General features: G+C 41.8%; 2 protein-coding genes across 4 annotated transcripts in view; both read right to left on the reverse strand.

The window, feature by feature from the left end:
* Positions 1 to 1404: 1404 nt before the first annotated feature.
* LOC121932499 lies at positions 1405 to 13408 on the reverse strand. Its single transcript, XM_042471145.1, has 5 exons — positions 13242 to 13408; positions 11214 to 11402; positions 7303 to 7464; positions 5753 to 5880; positions 1405 to 3846 (listed from the first exon to the last, which is right to left on the reverse strand). Exons 1-5 carry the CDS (start codon positions 13395 to 13397, stop codon positions 3501 to 3503), a joined length of 981 nt encoding a protein of 326 aa, XP_042327079.1. The 5' UTR covers positions 13398 to 13408; the 3' UTR covers positions 1405 to 3500.
* A 7686-nt stretch (positions 13409 to 21094) lies between these two features.
* Positions 21095 to 25244, reverse strand: part of NTF4 (neurotrophin 4) — a 17107-nt gene continuing 12957 nt past the window's right edge. For all 3 annotated transcript variants that reach the window (XM_042475393.1, XM_042475394.1, XM_042475395.1), the window contains exons 2-3: positions 24204 to 24602; positions 21095 to 22798 (exon numbers count right to left, since the gene is read on the reverse strand). In XM_042475393.1, coding sequence (XP_042331327.1) covers positions 22163 to 22777 — 615 coding nt within the window. In that variant the 5' untranslated portion in view covers positions 22778 to 22798; positions 24204 to 24602 and the 3' untranslated portion in view covers positions 21095 to 22162. The remainder of the gene's footprint in view (positions 22799 to 24203; positions 24603 to 25244) is intronic.

The raw sequence follows: 25244 nt of genomic DNA on the forward strand, positions 1-25244 counted from the left end.
ATGAAGCTTATGGTGCGGCCTTGGGCAAGCCACTCTCCATCTCCTTCTCTGCCTAACCTACCTCACAGGGTTACTGGGAGAATAATGTGGGATAATCCTATGTATACTGCTTGAAGCTCTTTGATGGAAGGAGGGTGATAAGGAAAGCTCTTCATGAAAGGTGAGCCTCCAATCTATTGAGGGTATCTCACAGGAAGGTGAGCTTCCCTCCTTCTCCTTTCCCTATCTAAGAGGAATCAGGTGAAAATGGAAATATCTTTGCTTTGCAATCAACCTGTTCTTCTTGGCTTTTTTTTTAAATCCAACACCTATGCCTTCCTTCAGTAGACTTCTTGTGGGCTTGCTATCATGTAGTTTAAATGTTATATACATTGGGCCCTTGGTATCTGCTGGGGTTTGGTTCCAAGAACACCTGTGGATACCGAAATCCATGGATGCTCAAGTTCCATGAAATACAATGGCATAGTGAAATGCTGTCCCTTATATAAAATGACAAAAACAAAGTTTGCTTTTTGGAATTTATATGTTTTTAAAAATATTTTCAAGCAAAACACTCTATAAACAAACTTTACAGTAGAATCTGTGGATTTTAAAAAATCTTGACAATTTCAAAGAAACTGAGTATGTAATTGATTTTCTGCATGCATGTACATACATGCATACATACATACTCTGCAATATTTCATAGATGAAAAATGAGACATGTGGGCCAAGCAGAGTGTAGGCAAGATGATGATGTTGTTGTGTGCCTTCAAGTCATTGCGACTCTTAGGATGGCAAGAATCATAATGCAGAACACCACACAAACCAAGGGAGGCTGCTTTGCTTTTGCCTGAATTTAGAGGGAAGGGCAAGTTCCCAACCTTTCTTGCAGACTATGTTTGAACTTTGAATTCAATTTGCAGCAACTGAAGTAAGGCAGGACAAGAGAGGAAAGTGAGGGAAGAAGGAGGAGAGAGAAAATGGGGACATTTTAAAAGCAGCTGAAAAAGTGGGATGGCAGAGGATTAACCAGGGCTATTCCTGCCAAAGTGGGACCGCTGGATGGTGCCATATGTGTACAGTGTACTGTATATGTATTTCACAATGAGGCAATTTTGTCAGGCCTACTAGCACCTACCCCCTACCCACACCCAGATCTTGGTTTGTCTTGGCTTGTAATGCATCAGCACATGTGCAACACATGTGTGCACACAAATTCATTTGTTCAAAGGACTTTGAAACACAGGCTCTTGATCAGAAGTAGCAGCACGTAGCTTCTTCCACCTGGGAATTGTTACAGAAACATGCGCATTACAGCATGGAAAAGCCTATATTTGATTTAAAAAAGAGAGATTCCCCATGGGCCACAAACTAGCACCCTGGTGTTAAAAACATGGAAACAACAAACAATGTGGTGATGTAGTGGCTGGCTGTTTTATTTACATTTACACATTAGCTTTCCAGCTGTTCAAGGCAACATATATATTCTGCTGATTATATTTTATTCTGACAACAAACCTGTAAGGTAGGCTACATTGAGAATTACTGATCCACAGTCACTCATTAAAAACTTCATGGCTGACAGAATATTTGAACCTGGGTTTTCCAGTCCTAAGTCTGGAAGGACGTGGGGAAGTTGGGGGAATTTGTAGCCCTTTGCATGCTGGACTGTAGTTTCTATCATCCCTGCATGCTGGGCTAAGAATAATGGAAACTGGATTTCAACATCATCTAAAGGACCACAACTTCCCAACTCTAAATGATGGGTTTGCTCTTGAATGGTAAGTTTGAATGGCTTCTCCATGTACAGTGTAAGCCTAAGCATTTTTACTCAGAAGTAAATTGTACTCTTTTTCACTGGGGCTTTTTCAAGACTTAAGTATACATACATACATACATACAATTTCAGTCAAAGTCACTACCACTTAGCTTAACCAGCTTCCCACATGGTTTAGAAGATAAAATCGAGCTACATGCAGGAAGAGAGAGATTTAAGTGTGGTAAGAAATCCTTTTCATTTAGATAGCACTCTTTTTCACACTAATGCTAGGCTGGGAATTATGTAACCTTCCAGATGTTAGACAGCAACTCTCAGCAGCCCTAGCAAGCAAAGCAAAAATGGTGGGTTTATAAGACCTGGAGCAAACCTATACATATGCATGTCTGGTAGGGTCCTGGTAAGTAGTGATAGGGTCAGGCCCACAACCAGTGGTATGCGTAGGGGTTGAAGCATGCCACTTCCTATTTTATGGGGTCTAAGGCAATTTGCTCCCTGTCCTGGGCAGCCCTGTATGGATCACTGTTCCTGCTACTTTATTTATTGGTTAATGTGTCACCTCCTACTTTTCCTTCAGTGACTCGAGATGGCAATGTTTTGCAGGTCACTTGATGTGAGGGACTGCAATTAATTTTTTTTTGGGTGCCCATTGGATAAAACTTTTCTTTCCTGGAAACCCATCAGGGACCAGAACCCAATAGCTTGGGGCCTGGTGTCAGTCCAGAGACCAACACTTTGAGTAGTGCAGGTGTACATGGCTCTCCTCCTCTCCACTATAGACTCATAACAGCCCTGTGAGGCAGTTAAGCTCAAGGTGTATGACTGGCCTAAGGCCCCACATCCAGTAACCTTTGTCGCTCTGGGGCAACTAGAACCTAGACCTCACAAGTCCTAGTTCCAGACCCAACCACTTCCCCAAACTGTCTCATTTATTCATGTTTCTTCTATTGTGTTTAGCCTGGCTAAACACAATATGTCTGATGCTTCAAGGAGCTCTCATATATAGACAACAAAACACTATAAACAAATTTTAAGGACCAACGAGTTTCTCTCCTCATCTCTCTCTTAAGATCCCTATGGGGCATCTCCTTCAGTATTATGTATTTATTTCCTTTATGTGATTCTTTTCTGTTTGCTGAACCTATTCTTATAGCCTGATCTTACTCAATATTTAGTCCTAGTGAATTTAATGAGTCTTATTCCCTTGCCGGTGTGCAAAGATTGTAGCCTTTTCTGTTTGTCCCAGTCTCCTGAAGCTAAAAGTCCAAGTTACAACACATGAGTACATACTCCAGTTAGATATTTTTGAATCTCAGACAGATTCTTGCATCAGGCAACCCAAAATGCCCCATTTTCTGAATGCCTCTAAATCAGTGGCAGGCAAATTATGGACCTCCAAATTATTGGACTAAAATTCCCATGAGTCCTAGCCAGTGGTGAGAGATGATGAGAGTTGAAGTTCAACATTATTAGGAAGGCCTTAGGTTACCCATTCTTACTCTAAACCAGAACTTGGCAAAGTTATTATTTTTGGAGTTTAACTACCCTAGCCAACATGGGCAGTGGGGGATTCTGAGAGTTGCAAAACGAACAGTGTAATTTGCAGGGTCTGCTGTAAATGTCAGGCGGTTGGATTCCCCTTAGCAAAAGGAAAACAAACAAATAATACCAAACTTCTGCTTTTTTCAGTGAGAGAAAAGAAGCAAACCCAAATGTTTGTTCAGCACCTGCACCCACCCTCTCATACTGGCATGAATTTGCCGCTTCCGTAGCACTTGTACTCTGTCTCGTACATGCGGGGCACAGACATGATCTCCACCACTGGCACCCGACAAGAGACTGTGGGCAGCCTCTCCACTGGGCAGAAGCGGTCCCAGGTGCGCTTGTAATCATTGGGAAGCTGGTAGGATTCTTGGGTCTGAGTGAGCAGGCCATGGTGGGGAACCGCAGTTATGTTGGGCGGTAGGCGGGGTACCCGGGTAGCATTGTAAAACCGGCAGATGTCTCGCATAGGCCCAGTTTCACGAATCAAAGGAAAGTTGACACATTTGGGAGCATCCTTTTTGGCATAGCCAAGTAGTTCCTTCCTGCAGGAAAGGGAAAAGAGAGGCAGTATAATCAGAGCTTTTGATTTCTCCTAAAGAGGATTAAACCAAAGTAGACTAGAGGAGCAAGTGTCTGCAGAAAGACAAAAGGCATAACAAATAAGTCATTGCATGGGTAAACTTATAGTTTTTCATGGGTAGTTTCTTGAGGGGCGTTTCAGTGTTTCGACGCCGTTGGTTTTCTTAATTTTTAAACTGAAAATTGCTTTTTTATACGTATATATTGTTTTGTATATTGTATTTTATATTTTCTCATTTGTTGATGTGTTTCCTCATTAACAATGTTGTTTTTGTGCTGTTCCCCAGGCTTTGGGTTTTGTTTCTTCTTTTTAATTGTTTGATATAATCGGCAGATTGATTCAGTAAAGATGTACTTACTGTACCTACTTTGCAGGGAAATGACTCTTGGGGAAACAAAGGAACATTGCAGAATATGATACTGGCCATGGAACTCCTAAGAAGTTCCTCTGGTTTGGTTTTGTTTTGGGAGAAAAAAGTTCCAGCTTCTGAAACTGAAACCACATAGGTCACGCCTACCAAAATCACAGATCTTGGGTCAGTTGCTGGATAAGATCCAGTAATCTAAGGTTGAAAATCATGCATTCCTTCTATTATTTTTTTCTAAACAATGCTCATTTATCCTCTGTCATGGTCATCCAGACCCCACCTTGTCTATTTTTTTCTAAACTCAACACCCCCAACTATTGTAAACTTTTCTTTGTAAGGGATTGCTCTAGCTTTCAGATCAAGCTCTGGTAACAATAAACTTTAAAAATTTGGTGTCCCCTCAGCTGCTTTGTAGTATTTTGCACCAGAACATGTTTTGCAGCCTCTACCACTGGCTTTAACAGTTTGCAGGTTTTGCACCCTTGCAATACTACGCTTGGAATGAAAACAACCTTGATGGATCTGGGGGGGGGGATTCCAATTTAAGAACTGTCTTGCTTGAAAACTAGAACTTCTGGAACCCTCTGGAACCAAGGGTTCTTTTGGCATCGAACACTGACACAAGTTAGTGTAAGCTGTATTGATGGCAAAAGATGCAGCAGATGGTACTGAGCAGAGGATATTCCAGCCCTTTTGCAGATGAGATCCCTGATCGCCAATGGCAGAATTGCTTCCCCACAACAAATTCTATCCACACATCCCTTGGCCAACACCACAGGATCTATGAGGAGCCCTGGGCTTGGGTTCACTGCTCCCTAAGTGAAGGCAATTGAATATTGGTGGATTGAGTGTTGGACTATGACTCTGGACAGCAGGATTCAATTCCCAGCTCAGCCATGAAACCCACTGAGTGACCTTGGGCAAGTCATATGCTCTCAGCCTCAGGGGAAGGCAATGGCAAACCTCCTCTGAACAAATTTTGTCATGAAACCCCCATGATGACCTTAGGATCACCATAAGTTGGAATGGCTCGAAGGCCTACAACAACAGTCCAAAGGGGTCATATAGTGAAGAAGCAAACAAAGAAAATCAAAGTGCCCAAGCTCAAGCCATCTTCCCCTAACAGCTTTGAAAACTATGCAAGCAGTTTAGCAACAGAGAAAAATTAACTCCTCAAGCTGGTCCTGAGCCTTCATATCTTTTCCTAGCCTCAAACTGCAAAGCCAATGGAAAAAGTACCCAACAAGTTCATGAATATAATTTGTTCACACCACTGCTGTTATCATTTGGCCATGATGATTACAAGGACTCTAAAGCCCATCTGCCTGATAGGCAGAGGTCCTAGTCACTACAAGAACCCTATTTGGATCTGTCAATTACATGTGAGAAACCTTTGCCTTTTGGAGGGATGTCCTATTCTGGCAGGTAATGCTAGAAAGGCAGCATGTTTCAAGGAGGAGTGGGCCGAGGGCAGAGAATGACAGAAATGTACAGTACTCACTTTGTAAAAGGATGGAAGTCTTTAGCAGTGGTGGACACATATGGTTCATTCAGCCGCAGCACTGCCTTGTCACAGATGTAGAAGGGTTTGCCTGCCATCATTTTATTCTGTGTGCTGGCCACAATGGACTGCAGTGAAGACAACAACAAAATGTCATTATTGCAGGAAGAATTTGGTAGCTGGCAACGCACACACACAAACACACACACACTGTAGAGGAAACATGAGAAGATGACTCACCCAACCAGGCCTAGTGTTACCACATGACACTTGGGAGAAGTTGTCAAAGTGTCAATGCCCTGCCAGGACTCACAATTGTATTGGCTCCTATTTGTTATGGTTGCATTGCAGTGAGGGGCAGATCCATATTTTGGGGGTAGAGGTAGCCCTGGTGCCACAGTGGTTAAATACTGGTAGTGCAGCCACAAGATTGTGAGTTGGATACCAGGGCTTCAATGTTGACTCAGCCTTCCATCCTTTTGTAGGTTGGTAAAATGAGTACCCAGCTTGTTGGGGACAATTGGCTAAAATACTGTAAAATGCTTAGAGAGTGCTGGGTTGACTGATAAGTGGTATAGAACTGTAAATACTATGTTATTACTCCTGCCCCACCACACCCTGCGCCATGCAACTATGTCTGGCCTGCCATTTTAAGTTCTCATAATACCCTGGTGCAATACCCCATTAAGTGTATTGTTAGAGCTTTAAATAGCATTTCTGTATTCCTGCTGTTAGATAAGACATTGGACTACCTTCACCCCTGAAATATGGATCTGGCCCTCATTGCAATGCAACCATAGCAAATAGTGAATACAAAATGATATTTTTTTTCTAATTCCACAAGTAGCATGCAAGTAAATGCAAGACATATTTGCAAAACAATGAATCTTAATTTGGGGATTCTGACTCTGGCTAGCCCCGACTTGGCCTTAAGGAAGAAGAAAAAAGATACAGAATCTAGAAACCCCATGTCATGAAGAAATACACCATTTTAAATATGCAGATACTGCAGCACTTCTAAGCTGACAGAAAGAAGGCTGTAGCTAGGCTTTCACAGACTGAATCCACTTAATCAGAAACAAGTAGACAAGAATGTCTAACGCAAGGAGGGTTGTGGCATGGGCTTTTGTAGACTGAGATCCAAAAACACACTGCAGAAATAGCCCAGTTTGAGACCACATTAACTTCCCTGGCTCAATGCTAGGGAATTGTGGGAACTGTAGTTTTGTGAGACATTTAGCCTTCTCTGTCAGAGAGCTCTGATGCCACAATAAACTACAATTCCCAGGATTCCCTAGCACTGAGCCAGGGCAGTTAAAGCGGTCTCAAATTGGATTATTTCTGCAGTGTGTTTTTGGATCTCAGTCTACAAAAGCCCATGCCACAACCCTCCTTCAGTTAGTCTCAGAAGAACTACAGTATCTCTTTGCATACTGATCCAAACTAATACAGCTGTTATTTAAATTCTATAATTTACTGATATTCTGCATATAACATTTGACAAGCAAAATATGTAAGTGGGAGGATGTCCCCCCTGGAATACCAGATACCTTGGATGCTCCATCTGTATGATGTGCAGCCAATCCAAAGGGCTGGGGTCCAGCATGGAAGGTGGGTTCATGTGGCAGATTGGGCCAACCTGGGTAGCGCTCCTTGGTCTCGCTTTTCTGGTTGCTCATGGTCAATGGGAGCCTCCATGCCCTCGCCTTCAGCTGTTGGAAAGAAAAGCCACCAGAAGAGCTGGGGATAAGAGTCAGTGGAAAGTGGGTAGGCTGGCAATAGCAAAACTCTGAAAGTTACTAGAAATTAGTTACCGTTATATATTACAGACCCAGCACTGGGAAGATATAAGCTAAATATAATACTGCAATTGGATGTTGGTAATGAGAGTATGAACCAGTGTGGTGTAGTGGTTTGAGTGTTGGACTATGACTCTGGAGAACAGGGTTCGAATCCCTGCTTTTAAAAGTTATATTTAAAAAGCATTGTAAAAGGTATTTTGACTATTTTTCCTCAAATTTTTTCTTTGCTCTAGGGTTCAAGAGGAATGAAGGTGCAATCATCACCTGTGCTTTGTGAAAATTCAAATTCACATTAAGCATGAAAGATGGATCCAGAAACTTTACTGTTGAGTCTTGAAAGATGAAGAGATGAAGAAAGAATGCTCAGTTTGAGCACTGCAGGCCAGTGTAATGGCCACCAGAAATACAAGTATGTTTTTGCAACATAAACATACTTTGTGTTTTCCTAATGTGCTCAAAAAGGAGTTACCCACAGCCTTTAACACTTGGTCCAGGTCCCATGATGGGAAACAGAAGTCTACTCCATCTGATGTAAGAAGTCAGAAGTAGACTTGGGTGTACAAAAGATACTACCAACGTCTTTCTCTCAGTTAGTCTCAAAGGTGCTACAAGATCTCTTTGCATACTGATCCAGACTAACACAGTTATGTCTTTGAATTCTACCAAAGAAGATGTTATTCTCCTTGGGTCACATCACTTTCTTTTATACCATCTGCATAAGGCTCTCCATGCAATCTCATATAGTTCTTTAGTGGAGGGCTGTCATGCCACCATAATGGTAAGATTAACTGTGATACGTAACTCAGAGGCTGTACTTTCCATTGCTCAGTTTCCACCTGTGGAAAGGCAGGACTACCTGTTGACTCAAGAGATCCCATCCTGTAAGACTATGGTTCTTGAACAGAGACAAGTAGAAAACCATGTCTTCTGCCACCAGCTAGGAACCACCAGTACAGCTTTTATTCTCTCTGCTCTCTGTTTTCCATATTATTCTGAATAACAGGCTACTAAATGGAAGGTATTGGTCTTGTAGACAGGGTGATATCAGTACATCCATTCCTCCTTCTTGATTCATCCTGAATCAAGGTTTTAACTTTCTTACCTTTTAGGTCTGTTAAGAGCTATCATGGTGTAGTGGTTTGAGCATTAGACTATGATTCTGGAGGCCAGGGTTCAATTCCCAGCTCAGCCATGGAACCCATTGGGTGACCCTGAGCAAGTCACATACTCTCAGCCTCAGAGGAAAGCAATGGCATATCTCCCTTGAACAAATCTTGCCAAAAAAACAAACCATGATAGGGTTGCCAAAGAGGAAAACAGGTCTGCTACCAGAAACCTAACTGTCTCCTTCATCTGATTGAAAATCTCAGAATAAAAGGCTCCATTCCCTGAGGTCCAAAATTTGTCTGCTCAGCTAGTCTGCTGTCTCATTGAGCTGCCCATACAAATATGCTGCTGACACAGAATGTAGGTAACTCTGCTCAAACCACCAGAACTGGTGTTTTGCTCATAAGATGCTTCCCCCATTAGATGCTAGGACTTTGTTTCTCCTGTTCTCATGATGTGGACCTTTGTGGAAATGGTATCCATCTTTACAAGAATGTCTTTTCCTTTTAATAGTGGAAGAAAGGTATGCAGTAGTAGTCTGAATGTCATCAGCTGTAGCCAACTGATGCTATGGGAAGAATCTGTTGTGGAGTCCACCTGCCTTGTGTGAAATCTGATACACACTGAGCTCCCTACCCTTTCAGGTCTGCATCTCCTGTCTCTTGAATAATTTCTGGCACCATTACTATTGAGTTGAATGACTTTCTTAATGTTGGGGTTACACGGATTGCTAAGTGTTTCTGCGATTTCCTTCTGAAATGGCAGAAACAACCATAATAATGTTCGTTCATGGTCTCTGTCCTGCAGAACACATGGCATGCATGCTACCAGCATGGCATAAGTCATGCCACGAACATCAGTCTAATGTCCTCCTGTTGATTAACCATTTTATCTTTTCTGTCTTGTTTTCCGAAAGGAATACCATTTCCACTCTGTTACCGATGATGGCTCCCAGATGCAGCAGCTGCTGTAAAGAAATAAAATGACTCTTTCAACTATTTACTAGAAAGCTGTGTAATGCTAGACATATTACAGTGCCTTGAACATCCTTGAACATCCTGCTAAAAGATGGGAGAATGGATTAGGAGATTATCAAGCTAACAGTGCATATGCACTCTCCTTGATTTCAGATGAGCCGCCAATGGCACTAAGACCTTGATGGACACTCTTCAGGCTGTACCTTTCATTTAAAAAGGGGCTTCCTTTTACCAGAGGACCTTTTGTCTTAGTCCACTATGTTCACAGAGACCTCTCCTAGCTCTCTTTAGCCCAATGTGTGGCTGCCCTGGCAAACACCAAGAAAGTGACAAGAAGCTTTCACAGCCTGTGCAGATGTGTTGAGAACTTTCTAGGAAAGTTCAACCTCTTAACACCTGATGTCAAGCACAACTGAGGTAGAGCACAGATGGACAAAGTGCAGCCCTCAGTCCCTCCACACTCATTGGAGTGATGTTTTTCCTAGTCCAAAAAGTGAAATGACTCATATGGACTCTTCTCTGACCCTTTTCTGCCCTCACATGGCTACAGAGCATACCAACTCTTCCACTGTATGATGGGGAAGCAGCTCTTTTACACTGTTTTCATTCCCAGGGTGATGGGGCCCCTTGTTTGGATGGTAGCGAATGACTGATGCCTCACATCTTGGTTCTCACTGCTTTCCCAAAGGACAGGCGAAGGCCCATCACTCTGACAGCACATTTCATAATCCATTTTGAAATCTACTAGGTCTGTCCTACACTATACAGTTATATCAATTACATGCCACTTTAACTTCATGGCTCCATCCCATGGAATCCTGGGATTTTTTAAAAAAATTGTAAGGTAGAGTGCTCCAGTGCCTTGTTGTTGTTGCTGCTGCTATTGTATGCCTTCAAGGCATTTCCGACTTATGGTGATGGGGCTTTCTTGTCAAGATTTATTCAGAACAGGTTTGCCATGGCCATCCTTTGAGGCTGAGAGAGTGTGACTTGTCCAAGGTTCCCCAGTGGGTTTCTATGGCCAAGAAATCAAACACTGGTATCCAGAGTCGTAGTCCAATGCTCAAACGACACTGGATCTCTTTCTTGTGCCTCACCAAACTGCAAATGCCAGGATCCCACAGGACGCAGCCATGGCAAGGAAAGTGTCCCTCTTCCTTTATAATTGGGGGTGGGAAGGAAGGTTGGATGTCACATTACTTACCCCAACACAGGCAGAAGAATCAAGGCTTTGCAATGCTGCGGTCAAAGTGGATGCCAATTCAGCTCTGTAAAATGTCATGCTGCGAAAGAAGATGCTCTTCATCCCCTCTGGGGCCGGCCTTTTATGCTATAATCCTCATGTCCCATCCTGTGGCCTTGCCTATTGAAGTCTAAAACCTCCCCTTTTCTAATCCTCTCTGTTCTTTCTACATCTCCTCCACCTACCATGATGTACAATGGCTCTTTGGGAGGCAAAGGATCCCACTCATTGTTTCCCTGTCAATGCCACCAGTCTGCTCTTTTCAGACTGTAAACACTACACTTTCCGTACCCAGGTTCTGGTACTTTCCTTCCTTCCAAAGAATTTCTTACCTTCTCTTTCAGATCTTTAATATAGTGGACCTTATTGTGTGCATCGGCCACGAAGTGGCGAGGATGAGCCAGTATTCCTCCATGGGCCTTCGGACCATAGGCGAGTTGTGCGGTGGTTGCCAGGCGTGGAATAACTTCATCTCGAAACCCTTTCTCAGAACCAGGAGGCAAGGGCTCATGGACTGTAGACTGGTGATGGAGAGAGGTGGGGAAGGGAACAAAATATTTATTTCTTTATTTCATTTCATTTCATTTTTATGCTTCCTTTCTTCCAGAAAGGGACCCCAGATGGCTCACGGGATAAAAACATTTTTAAAACTTTACAATAAGAATGTTAAGACAATTGAAAACATCTGTGTAAAACAACAAAATCAACGTAAAAGCATACACAATTTAAAATCATAACTGAAATAACAAAAGAGAAATCCAGTGTGGTGTAGTGGTTTGAGTTTTGGACTAGGACTACGGAGGACAGGGTCCAATTCTCATCTCAGCCATGAAACCCACTGGCTGACCTTGGGCAAGTCATATGCTCTTAGCCTCAGGGGAAGGCAATGGCAAACCTTCTCCAAACCAATCTTGCCAAGGCAACCCCATGATAGGTTTGTCTTAGGGGCACCATAAGTCAGAAAGGACTTGGAGGCTCACAGCAACCACCATGACCACTGCAGCAAACACAAAAGAGCAGTGACGGTATAATAAGTGGGTGGAGGGAAGCAAACAGAAATGCAAGTACTGAACTGTAAAACAAAGAAGGTATTTTTTCTAAGAGGATCCAGCATCCTGGTTCTGTCATCAGAACTCTGGTATGCTCTTAATTTTTTTTAACTACATTTGTTTTAAACTGTTATAAGTCACCTTGAGTCCCGAACGAGGATTGGGGGCTGGATGGGATATAAACAAACAAACAAACAATACTGTACTCATTAATTCATTTATTAATATTATTATCACTGTTATTAATATCCTGTCTTTCTTTTCCAATCTAGGATGTAAGGTAGCTAACCATAATAGTAATAATAATAATAATAATAATAATAATAATAATAATAATAATAATAATATTTTTGGTAAGCCACCTTACATCCTGGACCAGAGTGGTGGAGTCTCCTTGGAAGTCTTTAAACAGAGGCTGGATGGCCATCTGTCGGGGATGCTTTGATTGAGATTTCCTGCATGGCAGAGGGTTGGACTGTATGGCCCTCATGGTCTCTTCCAATGCTATGATTCTATGATTCTAATAATAATAATAGTAATAATAATAATAAATGTATCTTCTACCCAACTTTAAAATGCAATTACACTATCAATAAAATTAAAACCATGTACAGTACACTGAGCCCTCGGTATCCACTGGGGTTTGGTTCTAAGACACCCCGGTGGATACCAAAATCTGGGGAGGCTCAATTCCTATTACCGGTAATTAGAATGCCATAGCCATTTTGTATCAATTGGCAAAATCAAAATTTGCTTCTTTTTTTTTGAATATATATATTTGGAATTTATATATAAATTCCAAAAACAGAGCAAATCTTGATTTTGCCATTTGATAGAAAGGACTCTCATTTTGCTATGGCAGTCTAATATATATATATATATATATGGCTTGGAAAGTATCCTATATATATTCCATATATATATATATATATCCACAGATATTTAAATATATGGAAAATATTCCATATTATATCTATATATCTATATCTATATGAAATATTTTCCAAGCCACGGATGCTTGAATCCGTGGATTTAAAAAACAACAACAATCCAGGTAAAACTAAAACTAACATTTTAAAATCCAAACAATAACCATGTGCAGAGTTCGATAAATAGGGAAGTCTTATTCATGGCCAAGTATTTTATCCCAGGATGGCACAGAACTGAGCCATGGCAATTAAAGCGGTGTCAAACCGGATCATCACTGCTGCAGTGTGGATGTAACCCAGGATGCCTCTCCGACCCAACCCAACCCAAATGGTGCCAGGCCAGCCCCTTTCCCTGCCCATTCCATGCCCTGAGTCTGCTCACTCTTGCATAGGGGGGTAAGGAGGGCAATGGGGGGATATAGCGGTGCCCCACTCCACTGCTGGTCAGCCTCCAGTCCTGCTTGCCTCCCTGGGTGGGCACCTGCGACCAGGACTCTGTTTGCCAGCCAAAGGGAAGAGCCAGCAAAGTGTCTGCCATGCCAGCCTTTACTTTGTGGACATGGTTGCTGCTGGCTGCAGCTGCTAAGAGAGCAGCTGCTGAGTGGGCAGGAAGAGGCGGGGCCAGTGGAATGCTAGTGACAATGGTTGCCATGGGTACAGGAACGCTCAAGTGACCAGTGTTCCATCCTCCTTCCTTTGATGTGAGCCCTGGGTGCTGTAACTCATGATGTCACACCCCATTGACCTCTTCTTCCCATTTCACACCATACAGAATCCTTAGCCATGCTTTTCTGCACTAATGTTACTCACCAATTGTAATTCCCATATGTACTACTGAATATACACTCATCCCTCCATATTTGTGGATTTGATTATTCGCAGATTTGATTAATATATACTCTCTAGGAATATCTAGGTCCTCCAGTGCAATTCTATGGTCAACTTTAACTAAAAGTTGCACTGAAAGAGATTCCTAGAGAGAATACTCTACTAGGCCTTTGTAGCTCCTCCAGGGCAGTTCTATGGTCAGTGTCTGTCGGATGTTGACCACAGATTTGCACCAAGACCTAGAGAGGTGTCCTCTCCGGTAAAATTATTTTTATTATTCAACATACAGTACTAGACAAAAAAGCCCCACTGTTTTTTTTTTCATTGGGCAAAGGATGTTTAAAAATCATACAGGAGAAGAAAAGTGACAGCGTTGGAGTCACAGGTCTACATTTTGCAACAGATGTTGCTTCTGTTGTAATTAAGGAGGCTTTGTAATGATATATTTATGCCATTAGGTGGCACTCAAAACCAGAGAATGCTTTCCTTTCTGGCATCCCAGGAAAAGCAATAGGGTTTGGGGGTAACCCACTGAGCAGCCATGGGGGTTTATCACACTGGGGATGATTTTGGCATTAAAGAGAGGTGAAAGCGCATTTAAAGCATCTTGCAAATGAAGTGGAAATGGCAAGTAATGAAGCAATATCGGAAATGCATTGTCGCTGAAATCCCGAAAGTAAAAAGATGCCCATTAATGCTTCTTTGTGACCACTTTAATGGTGGGTTTTGTGCGACATCATGTGAAATTGTTACACGTAATTATGCAATTTTCCCAGGACATTTAGGGGATAAACTCCCAATCTCTTTCGTATGATAAACTCCATGGGATAATTGAGGGAAGGTGTATGGATATAAAGTGCAGCTTTGGCAGACAGAAGGCAGAGAGACAGGACGGATTTGCTTGTCTCCAAACTTAAGAACATTTTTAAAAACCCACCTACCTCTTTAAGCTGGGTTTGTGGAATGTCCAGATGTTGTGAATGAGAACTCACAACGCCTTCCTATTGTCTATGTTGGTTGGGGCTTCTGGGAGTTGAAGTCCAAACATCTGGAGTGCTAAAAATTCCCTGGTTCTAACTTCAGCTCTGCCATTGGGATTTAGTGAGTGTTGGACAAGGATCCAGGATGATGTGGTTTCATATCTCCACTTAGTTACAGAGACCATTGGGTGACTTGGGCAAGTTACACTCTCTTAGCCTCAGAGAAATGCAATGGCAAACATCCTCTGAAGAAACCATGCCAAGACGACCCAATGGTAGGGTTGCCATAAGTCAAAATTGACTTGGGGACACGTAAGAACAATATTTACAGCTTTAATGTAGTTGTTGCAGTCTGCAATTTTTGAATTGAATTTCTCGCTGACTTAACTTCTTGTGATCACACAAATGCACATCCATCTATCCGCTCATCTAGCTGGACTTGGCAATCTAGAATTTAGAATCATACGTATGTAGCTTATGGAAGTGGAAAGTTTATGCCATTACTGACTATAAACTATGGGCCTCTTGGGCACAGCATCTGACTAATTTTTTTGCTCTATTTCCTTCACCTCTTCCATGCTTATTGAACCTTCTTTCCTGACAAAATGTTCTGGAGAACCTGACCATATACCCACTTTTCTGTGTATTATGGTGGTTCATGACTAGTATCTTGCCCAGCTATGGGCTTTGGGATGTTTTCTTCTTAGGACTGTCACTTCTATCTCTGTTTCATTTTTAAAAAATTATTTTAAGGTCTCTGTCACTCTGAAGATCCGTGTCACCTTAGAGCATTTGATACAAGGGTTGTTTTTCTAAATTAACTGAGGGAAACAAAGAAATGACACAGAACAAATACAATTTTAAGAGAAAAGATAAAGTTAGCTTCTTCCTAGGCACAGAGTGTGAGTACATGACATGCGCAGGTTGAATACTTTCCCCTTTGGGGAAAAGACAGAGGCAAAGCTGGTCTTGAGTAGTTCTGTTTTCTCTGTTACCTATTAGCATTTCATCATCTTCTCCATGGAGCATCTCAACTGCTTCCGTGTTCTTACATAATCAAACCCACACGTGCATACACCCACCTTTGAAAATCATTTTTAATCTTCCATGTAATCCTGAGCTCATGCTGTGCTTTAGCCTCTTGACTTTCTCCCTACAAATATTAGCACCTTGTTTTTGTCCTTCCTTGTTTTGTCTCTTCTTCTGTTTCTGAAAACTGTTTGTGCAACCATCCTCTTTTGTTCAGACACTTCCCTTGAGGAGGAAGCTGACTTGTTTTCTGCTGCTCCAGAGGCTAGGACCCGGAGCAATGGATGCAAGCTCCAGGAAAAGAGATTCCACCTCAACATTACGAGGAACTTCCTGACAGTAAGAGCTGTTTGACAGCGGAACAAACTCCCTCGGAGTGTAGTGGAGTCTCCCTCCTTGGAGGTCTTTAAGCAGAGGCTGGAAGGCCATCTGTCGGGGATGCTTTGATTGAGAGTTCCTGCATGGCAGGGGGTTGGACTGGATGGCCCTTGTGGTCTCTTCCAACTCTATGGTTCTATGATTCTACTTTCTCACTGGAATTGTTTGCGCCTTTAAGAACTTACATCCATCATGTACTCCCTTTTCTTTGAATATTTATTACCATGGGATCTTTCTTACTATTCTTGAGCCTATTGAGAATTGCTTTCCTAAAGTTCAGATTGAAATTTGGCTTTTATAAGCAACCCCTTCTCTCTATATGGCAGTTTTTAGGAGGACATGGTCACTTCCATTACCGTCTTGTCATTAGCATGCTCTTCTGTGTTGATGAAGATCAAAGATAGTCAATCTGCTTTTTCCTAGGGAAAATGCTTTTCCCCTGGAAACTTTATTGAATTATACATTCTTGGCAAGTTTTATTTCCAACAGATAACAGGGAAGTCTTCTATTAATATTCTCTCTTTCTCCAACAAACAAACAAACAAACAAACAAACAAACCATTCATGTTTTCATTCTGAGTTGGAGGTCTATTGCAGAGCCCAACATTGATGTCGCTGTTGTTTCTCTTTCCTGTACTCTGTGTGTGTGTGTGTGTTCCTAATCTTCTTTCAATCCTCCACATAATGGATCTCCTTAGAGGTGTACATATATTTTATATACAGTGCTACTCCCTTTCCTTCCTACTTAAGTCTGTTCATTTTAATTAAGTTATAACCATTCATTCATTCATTCATTCATTCATTCAACTCATGAGTCCCACCAGGTTTCAATAATGCCAATTCAGTTATATTTGTCTTCCTTTGTTAAGAGTTCAAGTTCATCTTGTTTAAACACTAATTTAAACACATCTGAAATTATGGCTCGTTTATTTTATGGGGCATTTATTCCAGCTGCTTCATTATCACTTTTTCCTACATCTTTGTGGGCTCACACTCCACCCCTTGAATTTCCCCAACATCATTGAAGCTATTGTTGCCAGTGTATAGTACCTTTGTCCTCTGAAATATTTCCCCACATGATTCATTTAAAAGCCCTTCTGATCATGTTTGCAAGACCCATAGAAAAGCCATTATTTCTTATCAATTGTTGCGAGGTGCAACTCATATCTTGCCTGAGATCCTTTTCATGGACCTGCAGACAAGGCTCTGAGAAAGCAAAACTTTCGTGATGATGTTATCAGATCAGCAAGTTGTTCACTTGTATATTATTGTCTCTCTTTCTGGGTCATGACCTTCACCAATAAGTAATAAAATAACAGACTGTGCCTCATGGTCCTTTAGCCTCCTACCCTTGCAATGCACTGAAGACTGTGTCTGGCAGTAACATTGTCTTTCATAAAGAAAAGGCTATGGTCAGTGGGCTTCAGGAATCATGCCAGCTTCTATGTCACATCTCACATCTTTTATACTCAAAGTGGTGGTGAAGGGACCAATGCCGGTCTGTGAGCTATCAGCTGCCACTCCATGGTAAATTTCGAGGAAAGAAAGAATTGTAGTCAATGGGCACAAATATGGTACTGGTTGCTAGCGACTAGGGGGGGGAATGCCAGTCACCCACATCCGACAGTAAATAAAGCATTGTTTTATTGGATCCATTGTTTGAAACTGTCCTTTCTTTGCTATGCTACACAGATGCTCCAGCTGCAGATCCTTAAAGGATTAAAAGATGTACTCTAAATACTAACACATTTATTATAGTGTTAACTTTCATGTTCATTTCCTTAGATGCAAGAAGTGTTGTCCTAAGCTGGCATGTATATACATACACGGCTGTGTGATTCCTTATCCCCCAGCTAACACAATTGTCTCTGTATGTATGCCAACCTGAAAGACTGCTTCATACATCTGATGAAGTGGACTGTAGTCCCTGAAAGCATACAGGTCACTATTCTAAACTTGCTGAATGTCTCATTACAAAGGGAGGAGGGATTCTTAAACTACAGGAATGTTAACTCCAAACACAAATACATTCTCTTCATACCTCTCCCCAAATAGTTTTCCATACAGAACAAATTTAGGTAGCTGCTAGGGAATGCACATTTTCTAGGACTTAATAGAACTGTACACAATGTTTAATCACACAGTTTTGTTTTGTTTTTTGGTTTGGTAGAGGACTGATTATATCAGCAGCAATAACAAAAATGGATCAAGAACAGGTTTTTCCATCCCATATGTTTTAAGGATTTCTCAGATTCCTCAGAAACAGATCAAGGGTTCTTCAGTGAGAAGATAAGTATCAGTAGATATCTTTCTTGGTGACTAAACTTTCCTTTCAAGTGCACAATTGAAGGGGCAATGTTGAATGTGTTTTAGAGGAAGAATGAATTTTAGAGGAAGAGAGAGTATGACTGGCACCAAAAATGTCTCTTAAAATATGGTGTAACATGCAGTGAAACCTTGGCAGCTGTGGCACAGTTAGTTAGGGCAAAACTTTGGGGCACAGATCAAGTGCCCCACTCAATAGAATGAACACTCCTCCAAACCCAAGAGTAGGTTGGTTTACTACATTTTTAGGTAAATATCGCAAGACCATTTATCCCAGAGTCTAAAGTTACCTAGATTTTAAACTAGGTAAAATCTAATATAGCACAGCACAATGCAGCTGGAATTAATGGCAATAGACCTGTTTCTGTCCGTTACTATTTGATATAGAAAACAACAGGCCAAAGCTCTCATTATCATAGTATCATATACAATTGACATGTTCAGATTTTGTCTTCTGGTTTGTTGAATTGATTAGTAGCACTTGGAAGAATTAACTTTTTGGACTGCAAACCCTAGAATCCACCAATATTCTGGTAAACAGAATTCAAAAATAACTTTTCCAACTTCTCCTGATGAGTATCAACACCTTTGGGTTGCCTGAAAAACTGTTGTGTGTTGTTATGTGCCTTCAAGTTGTTTCCAATTTATGGTGATCCTATCATGCGGTTTTCTTGGCAAGATTTGTTCAGAGAGGGTTTGCTTTTGTTGTCCAAGCCCTAATCTTGAGTCATACTTTCAACACTCAAAAACTCATTGCCTCTCATCTTGAAGAATAAATACCTCCTAGCAAAAGTCTGGAGTCATGTGGCAGCGCTAAACAAGAATCAAAAGGGAGCATAGATACATTAGATACTAGGAAATTTATCTAGTGTTTGCTCAGATTGGTGTTAAGTGATTTTGCTTATGACTTCATTGAAAAAAAATTGAGTGGAAGTACCTACAATTTGCATCGTACCCAATTTCATGTAAAAACTGAAAAAATTTAGGGGGGGGGGGGGATGCACACAAAATTTGCCAGTCAGTCCCAAACTTGCTCCCAACTGTTCAGAATGTAAATCTTAGTATAAAAATCAAGTTTGCTTAAAAATGTGTTTGTCAATGTGAATTCTAGATGATAACAAAATTAAAAATTACAGAAATCTGAAGTGTTTGTTTTAAAGGTACTCAAAATACTTGATGAATCCATTCCAAAATCTTTCTGAAATTTTCATTTTGGCCCCAATAGATAACACAGCAAATTTGGTGCCTTTGATTTGTCTAGCGCATCAGACTTAATTGCATTATATTAGAGACAGATTAGCCATTTTACATTTGTAGATACGCGGACTCTTAAACTTTCAGTTGCTTCCAACAGGCTAAAATCAAGATCCTCTTAAGTTACTAGCTGGCTATCACCAGATAATAATTCTTTTCATAATGTGCCAAAAACTAAACAGTTCCTTTGAAGTCTGGCCATATTCATGTACTCTGTTGGTCATATGGCAACTAAACAGAAGTATTTATTATCTGGCCAACTAGTGACTTCAGAGCATCCTGTTTTTGTGTTTGTTAGGAATAACTGAAGTGTAACCGAGAAGCACAGGTAAGGAATGTATGGCTGCCTATCAGATGCTGGGCTAAAGCTCCCATTGTCTCTCCTCTATGCTGAATGGGACTGATGGAAGCTGAGGTCCAACAGCATCTGGAGAGCCACATTTAACCATCTCTGCATTAAGTAGTGATAACAGCCCCCAAATGGCATAGGGGAGAAGCAACAGACCCTTGGCTGTTTCTTCCGAGAATCACTCTCCCATGCTCTATGCCTTGTCCGATAGGGAAGACATTAATGTTCATGGAAGCACCACAGAGCAATACTCCTTTGGCCTTTTTTCCACTGATACCATACTTATGGAATTTTTTAAAAAGGATACTAAAAATGTATAGGCACTCACAGTACACACCAAGTGATTGAAAAAGGTCAAAAATAGTGTTCCTTGTTGCTTATGTTTAGATTGTTTGATCCCTCTCCATCAATAAATAAATCAATTCATTAAAAAATATGCATGCTCATTTATGCAGGGTATGTGTATCCATAGCTGTAGTCCTTTTATAGCAATGTCCCATTATTTAAGTAATATGTCTCAACTTCTATATAATTGACTGCCTTACACACAGGCAAACCATGATTCACACTAGAGTTGTGCAGATTTCAAGACCATAGATCTACTTTGTTTTATACTGGAATCCTGTGATCTACAAACCAGAGGCTGAAGCAAAGGGCCATAGCCAGTGGTTGAGGGCACAAAGGCCTAGCCCAGCCTCATTATACTCAGACCTCAAAATGTCTTGCTATGGGCCTGATGTATTGCAAATCACCCAGAGCTCTCTGCTTCTGCCTGCAATATTTCTCAACACAAGGCTTTGCAATTCCTTTTCTAATCATCAGGTGGCACTTACAGGTGGGACACAGTTTCTCTGCTGGAGCTCCAAGAAGCAGCAGAGTTGGAGAGAGATATACTCAGGGTAAGGCTATGGCAATCCTCCTCTGAACAAAACTTGCCATGAAAATCCCATCACACACGCGTGCACGCGTACTTGGTTGCCATCCTTTTTACATTTCCAAGATTTTTATTTTCCATAGCCTCACTCCCACCACTTCCAAAGTAAGACGTCAGGACACTGGAAATGACATAGCAGATATCTCTTTTGTTTTTAATCTCCACTCCACTCCCTGTGTCCAAACACACATTTTTCTAGAAATTACCCACACATAGAGAAGGTACACAAATAAGTTAATAATTAAAATGACAGAACAGGATCAGAGACACAGACTGCAGTGGGAGGGAAGGGAGGCAATAAATATGTAAGAGAGGAAAACAAATGGAATAAAAAAGAAAGGAAACCAGAAGTAAACCTATACCACGTTGCACAGATTCTCCAGAGTGTGTTCCAAAAGAATTCAAGGATTGCTCAGGAATTTGTTAGCGGTCTCCCATTCTCCAATTAACAGGTTGGTAATGGTGGACAAACCTCTCACAATGACTGGATTCCCACTCTACTGCACAGCTAAGAGGGAATGCTGGACACATTTACTGTGCACAAGGCAATAATGAAGCCTAGTAGAGGTGGCTTTCATGTGTACAGAAAATGCACTCTAAAACATGCTCTAGAACCCCACTCCCTATGTCACTTGGTGGGAATCCTTGGCAGATGTGTTGAGATGGAAAGGGTTCTCCAAGAGTAGGTGATTTGAAAGATTCTGATATAGCAGCCTAGAGACTGAGGAGCAAAAACTAGGGTCCACTCTGCATTGCAAGCCTGTAAAAAGGAAAATTGGTGAGCACAGGCAGTGAAAGCCAAGAGGGCTGAAAGACTCTACAGCAAGTGTCCAAAGACACTTTTGACCACTAGGGACCTATCAATGTCTTTGAGGCCATATCCCATCCAGTACAGAAATTGCTCCTTCCAGTCCATAAAAGCTGCCTGACTATACCAGCATCCGCCAGTCAACAAATGGCCATAGATTGTAGTCATGGTGATGTACGCTGTGAATATAAGATCCCCAAACTTATTGGAGCTGAAGAGAAGGAAGGCACTGCAGACAAGTGCCCTTATCAGGAGGGTCACAACCACTTCCTCATGTCCAGCGAGAATACTGCACACACTCCTTGGCCATGTTGGCCCAGGGAAACACATCAATCCATGAATGAGCACAACCTCGAGAGTTGGACATGTCTTGATGAACCAACGTGAAAACCACACACTACATCCCCTCCTTTCCTCCCTACGTCCGGCCCGTGCGAGTGAGTAGGGTGCAGACACACGAGGTGTCAATCCTGATCCAACGCCAGGCCACAATCTTGTCAGAATCCACTGTGAGGGCCCTTACGTACGACTGTTTAGCCTTGCACTCTGAGATCCAGTGGCGTCGGTCCACACCTCGGCAGCCACCCACCGTGCCCCCAGCTGGATTACATTTGGTTTCAAAGAAATACTGCTTCAACGGGCCCGTAAGCGTCTGGACCTCTGAAAGCACTGTCACAGTTTTGCCACGGATATCCACAGCTGTACGTTTATCAGTCACCCACACGTTGACGCTGTCACACACCGACATCTCTCCCCGGCGTATAGAGCTGTCCAGGGACCGTTTGGACTTAAGTGTTTGGTTAGCAGTCTGCACTGTCTGGGCATTGGAGTCCTCCATAAGGAAAAGCAAAGGAGGTCCCTCAGGTTCACGATGAGAAAGAGTGACACGGGGAGAAAAGAGGTCCCAGTCCTGTACTGGATTCTCAGACCAGAAGACATCTGTGTTGTTATGGAGGGCACTGGTGTTGGGGATTGGGGCAGCACGGATGACAGAGAGCAGTGGGGTGATCATGGCATGGAGCAGAATAAGCATCCCTCCCTGCACAGCGGGAACCTGAGTGGAAAAAAAATAAAATAAAGTAAGCTTCAAATGCTGGCTTGCACGTGTGTAGGGATATACTGTATTTTGAAGCACAGGAACTTCTCATAACAGTGTGTGTGTAAGTAAGTACGAGCCTGTGCACATATATGAAAGGCAGTACATTTCATAGGATAATCATGACTAGAACTTGCCCAAGGTTCCTCACAGAATTCATAGTGGCCATGCTTGCTGAGGACATCTAGGTATAGTCCAAAAGCAGCATCTTCAAGCTCTGGACAATAACAAATCCTATGCCTAGTTTACCTGTGAATAAACTCCATTGAATTCAGTGGTGCTTACTTCTGACTGAATAGGTTCAGCCTGTAAAACAGACTGAGCTTTAACAAATTATAGGCAGCTGAAAGGTAACCATCAGCTTTGAATTAGAAATAGAAAAAATATTGCAAAGTGTCATAATTTAAACTGTTTGCATAAAATAGGAAATTCATCAAAGGAGAAAAAAAATCAAATCTCTGCTTGAGTTGCTTCTTCATTCTCTGAATCCTCTATGAATGGGATAGGAAGCATGCAGCTCTCCACCTGTTGTGGGACAACTCCCAACATTCATCGCCATGAGCTGCATTGGTTAGAGCTGCTGTGGCTCACATTCCAACATCTGGAGAGCCATAATTCCCATTGTTCTTCATTGTTCATCTAGTAACAAACTGTTCAAACATATAAGCCTTGTTATCACCTCATTCATGTTCCAGAGCAAAGAGAAATTTCTTCCTTAGTAATCTGACAGAGGAAATCAGTGATTCTGCTCTGGAAAAAAAACACAACAGCTGGCAGCTCTCTTTCAATATGTTCTCTCTCTACAATATTTCTGCTTCTTTGCTACCAAAATATTCAGAAAATGGGACTAATCTAGTAGTCTATTCTATCCCATCCTCACCTTGATGCATTTCTTATCTGCCTTCCTTAGCCAATGACTTAACCAATACCACTTCAAGGGTTGAGCCTGGGGGACCTTGGCAGGTTATTGTCTTTAAAGCAGCCAGTAGCCATAGTTACTGTCACCATCCTAGTTTCCCCAAAATCCCGTATCTCCAAAATTCCATTGCACTACAGGTAAGAACAAACATGGCCAATTCCAACAAAACTGTGTGAGGAGCTATATACTGATGGGTTGTGTATGGGGTTTCTTTACCACAAGGCCACAGAATTTTGGCAAGTCTCTTCAGAGTTCTTGAAATTACAAGGACTAATTTGCTGCAGAAGAGAAAGTGTAAAAGCAAAAGTTAAGACCTTTGAAACTGCAAGAACCAACTACCTGCAGATGAATTTCAGAGGAAGAGAAAGAGGAAAGGAACAACAAAAAAAGCAAGCAAAAGAAGGCAGCTGTGAGAGAGGTCCATGGGCTGGCTGATGATGTTACCTGTGGGATCAGTGCTTCCTTAAGTCACAGCCAAGTAGATCCTCAGTTTCACATATTCCTCCAGAATATGGTCTTGCTTGGATACTCCTTGATGTAAGTCAGTCTGGGAAAATTTAGATGTTTGTAGTGATAGGTACAGTGACCTTTCTGATGCCTTGTCCCTAACAGACACTGGTACCTCTTTGCAATTCATGTGTCTGAAAGTCTAGACTCCAGAGAGTCTTAATCAATCTCAGACTGCATCTTTGTTTCTCCATGGGATGAGCAAGGAAAACGGGCCCTCGCCCAGGGCCAGAGGTAAGTGCTTTGTCCCACTCTTGACAAAGAGATCTGGCTCAAGAAACAGGCAGGTGTTGAGGGATGTAGACTTGGCTGAGGGCTTGATGTCACTCACCGGATCTGACAAAAGAGACAAAAACAAATGCTCAGTGAATGGGACCTAGGAGTCCTATTCTTCTTGCTTCAACCTGCTATGTTTGTGTGGAACAAAAAAAACATTGGCATCTACCACAAATCATGAAAGCAATTGTTTTTATTACTGGAAGAACCAAGGACAACAGCAGAAGGAGAAACAATGTACCTGGAAGACCTCCAGGATAATGAAAAATGAAACATAACAATAGCCCAAACTATAGTATACAAAGGGATCTTGCAGCACCTTTGAGACTAACTAAAAGATAGAAGTTGGTAGCATGAGCTTCCAATGACAATACCCCAAATGTTAGAGGGACTTTCACTTGCTCATCCTCCAATGTGATTTATGCCATACTATGCCAGCAATGCCCTTCAGCACTCTACACTGGGCAAACAGGCCAGTCTCTGCACCAGAGGATAAACAGACATAAATCAGACATTAGGAATGGGAATATATAAAAATAGGTTGCAGAACCCTTCAGTCTTCCTGGGCATTCCATCTTGGTCCTCAGAAAAGTGGTCCCTGAACAAAAAAGACTCCAATGGAAGACTCGAAAGAGAAACAACAGCATTGGAGTATATCAACAAACTTCAGTCCATCAGTGGGCTGAGCAGAGACAATGGTTT

This window comes from Sceloporus undulatus, chromosome 6, assembly GCF_019175285.1.
Source record: "Sceloporus undulatus isolate JIND9_A2432 ecotype Alabama chromosome 6, SceUnd_v1.1, whole genome shotgun sequence".
NCBI lineage: Eukaryota > Metazoa > Chordata > Lepidosauria > Squamata > Phrynosomatidae > Sceloporus > Sceloporus undulatus.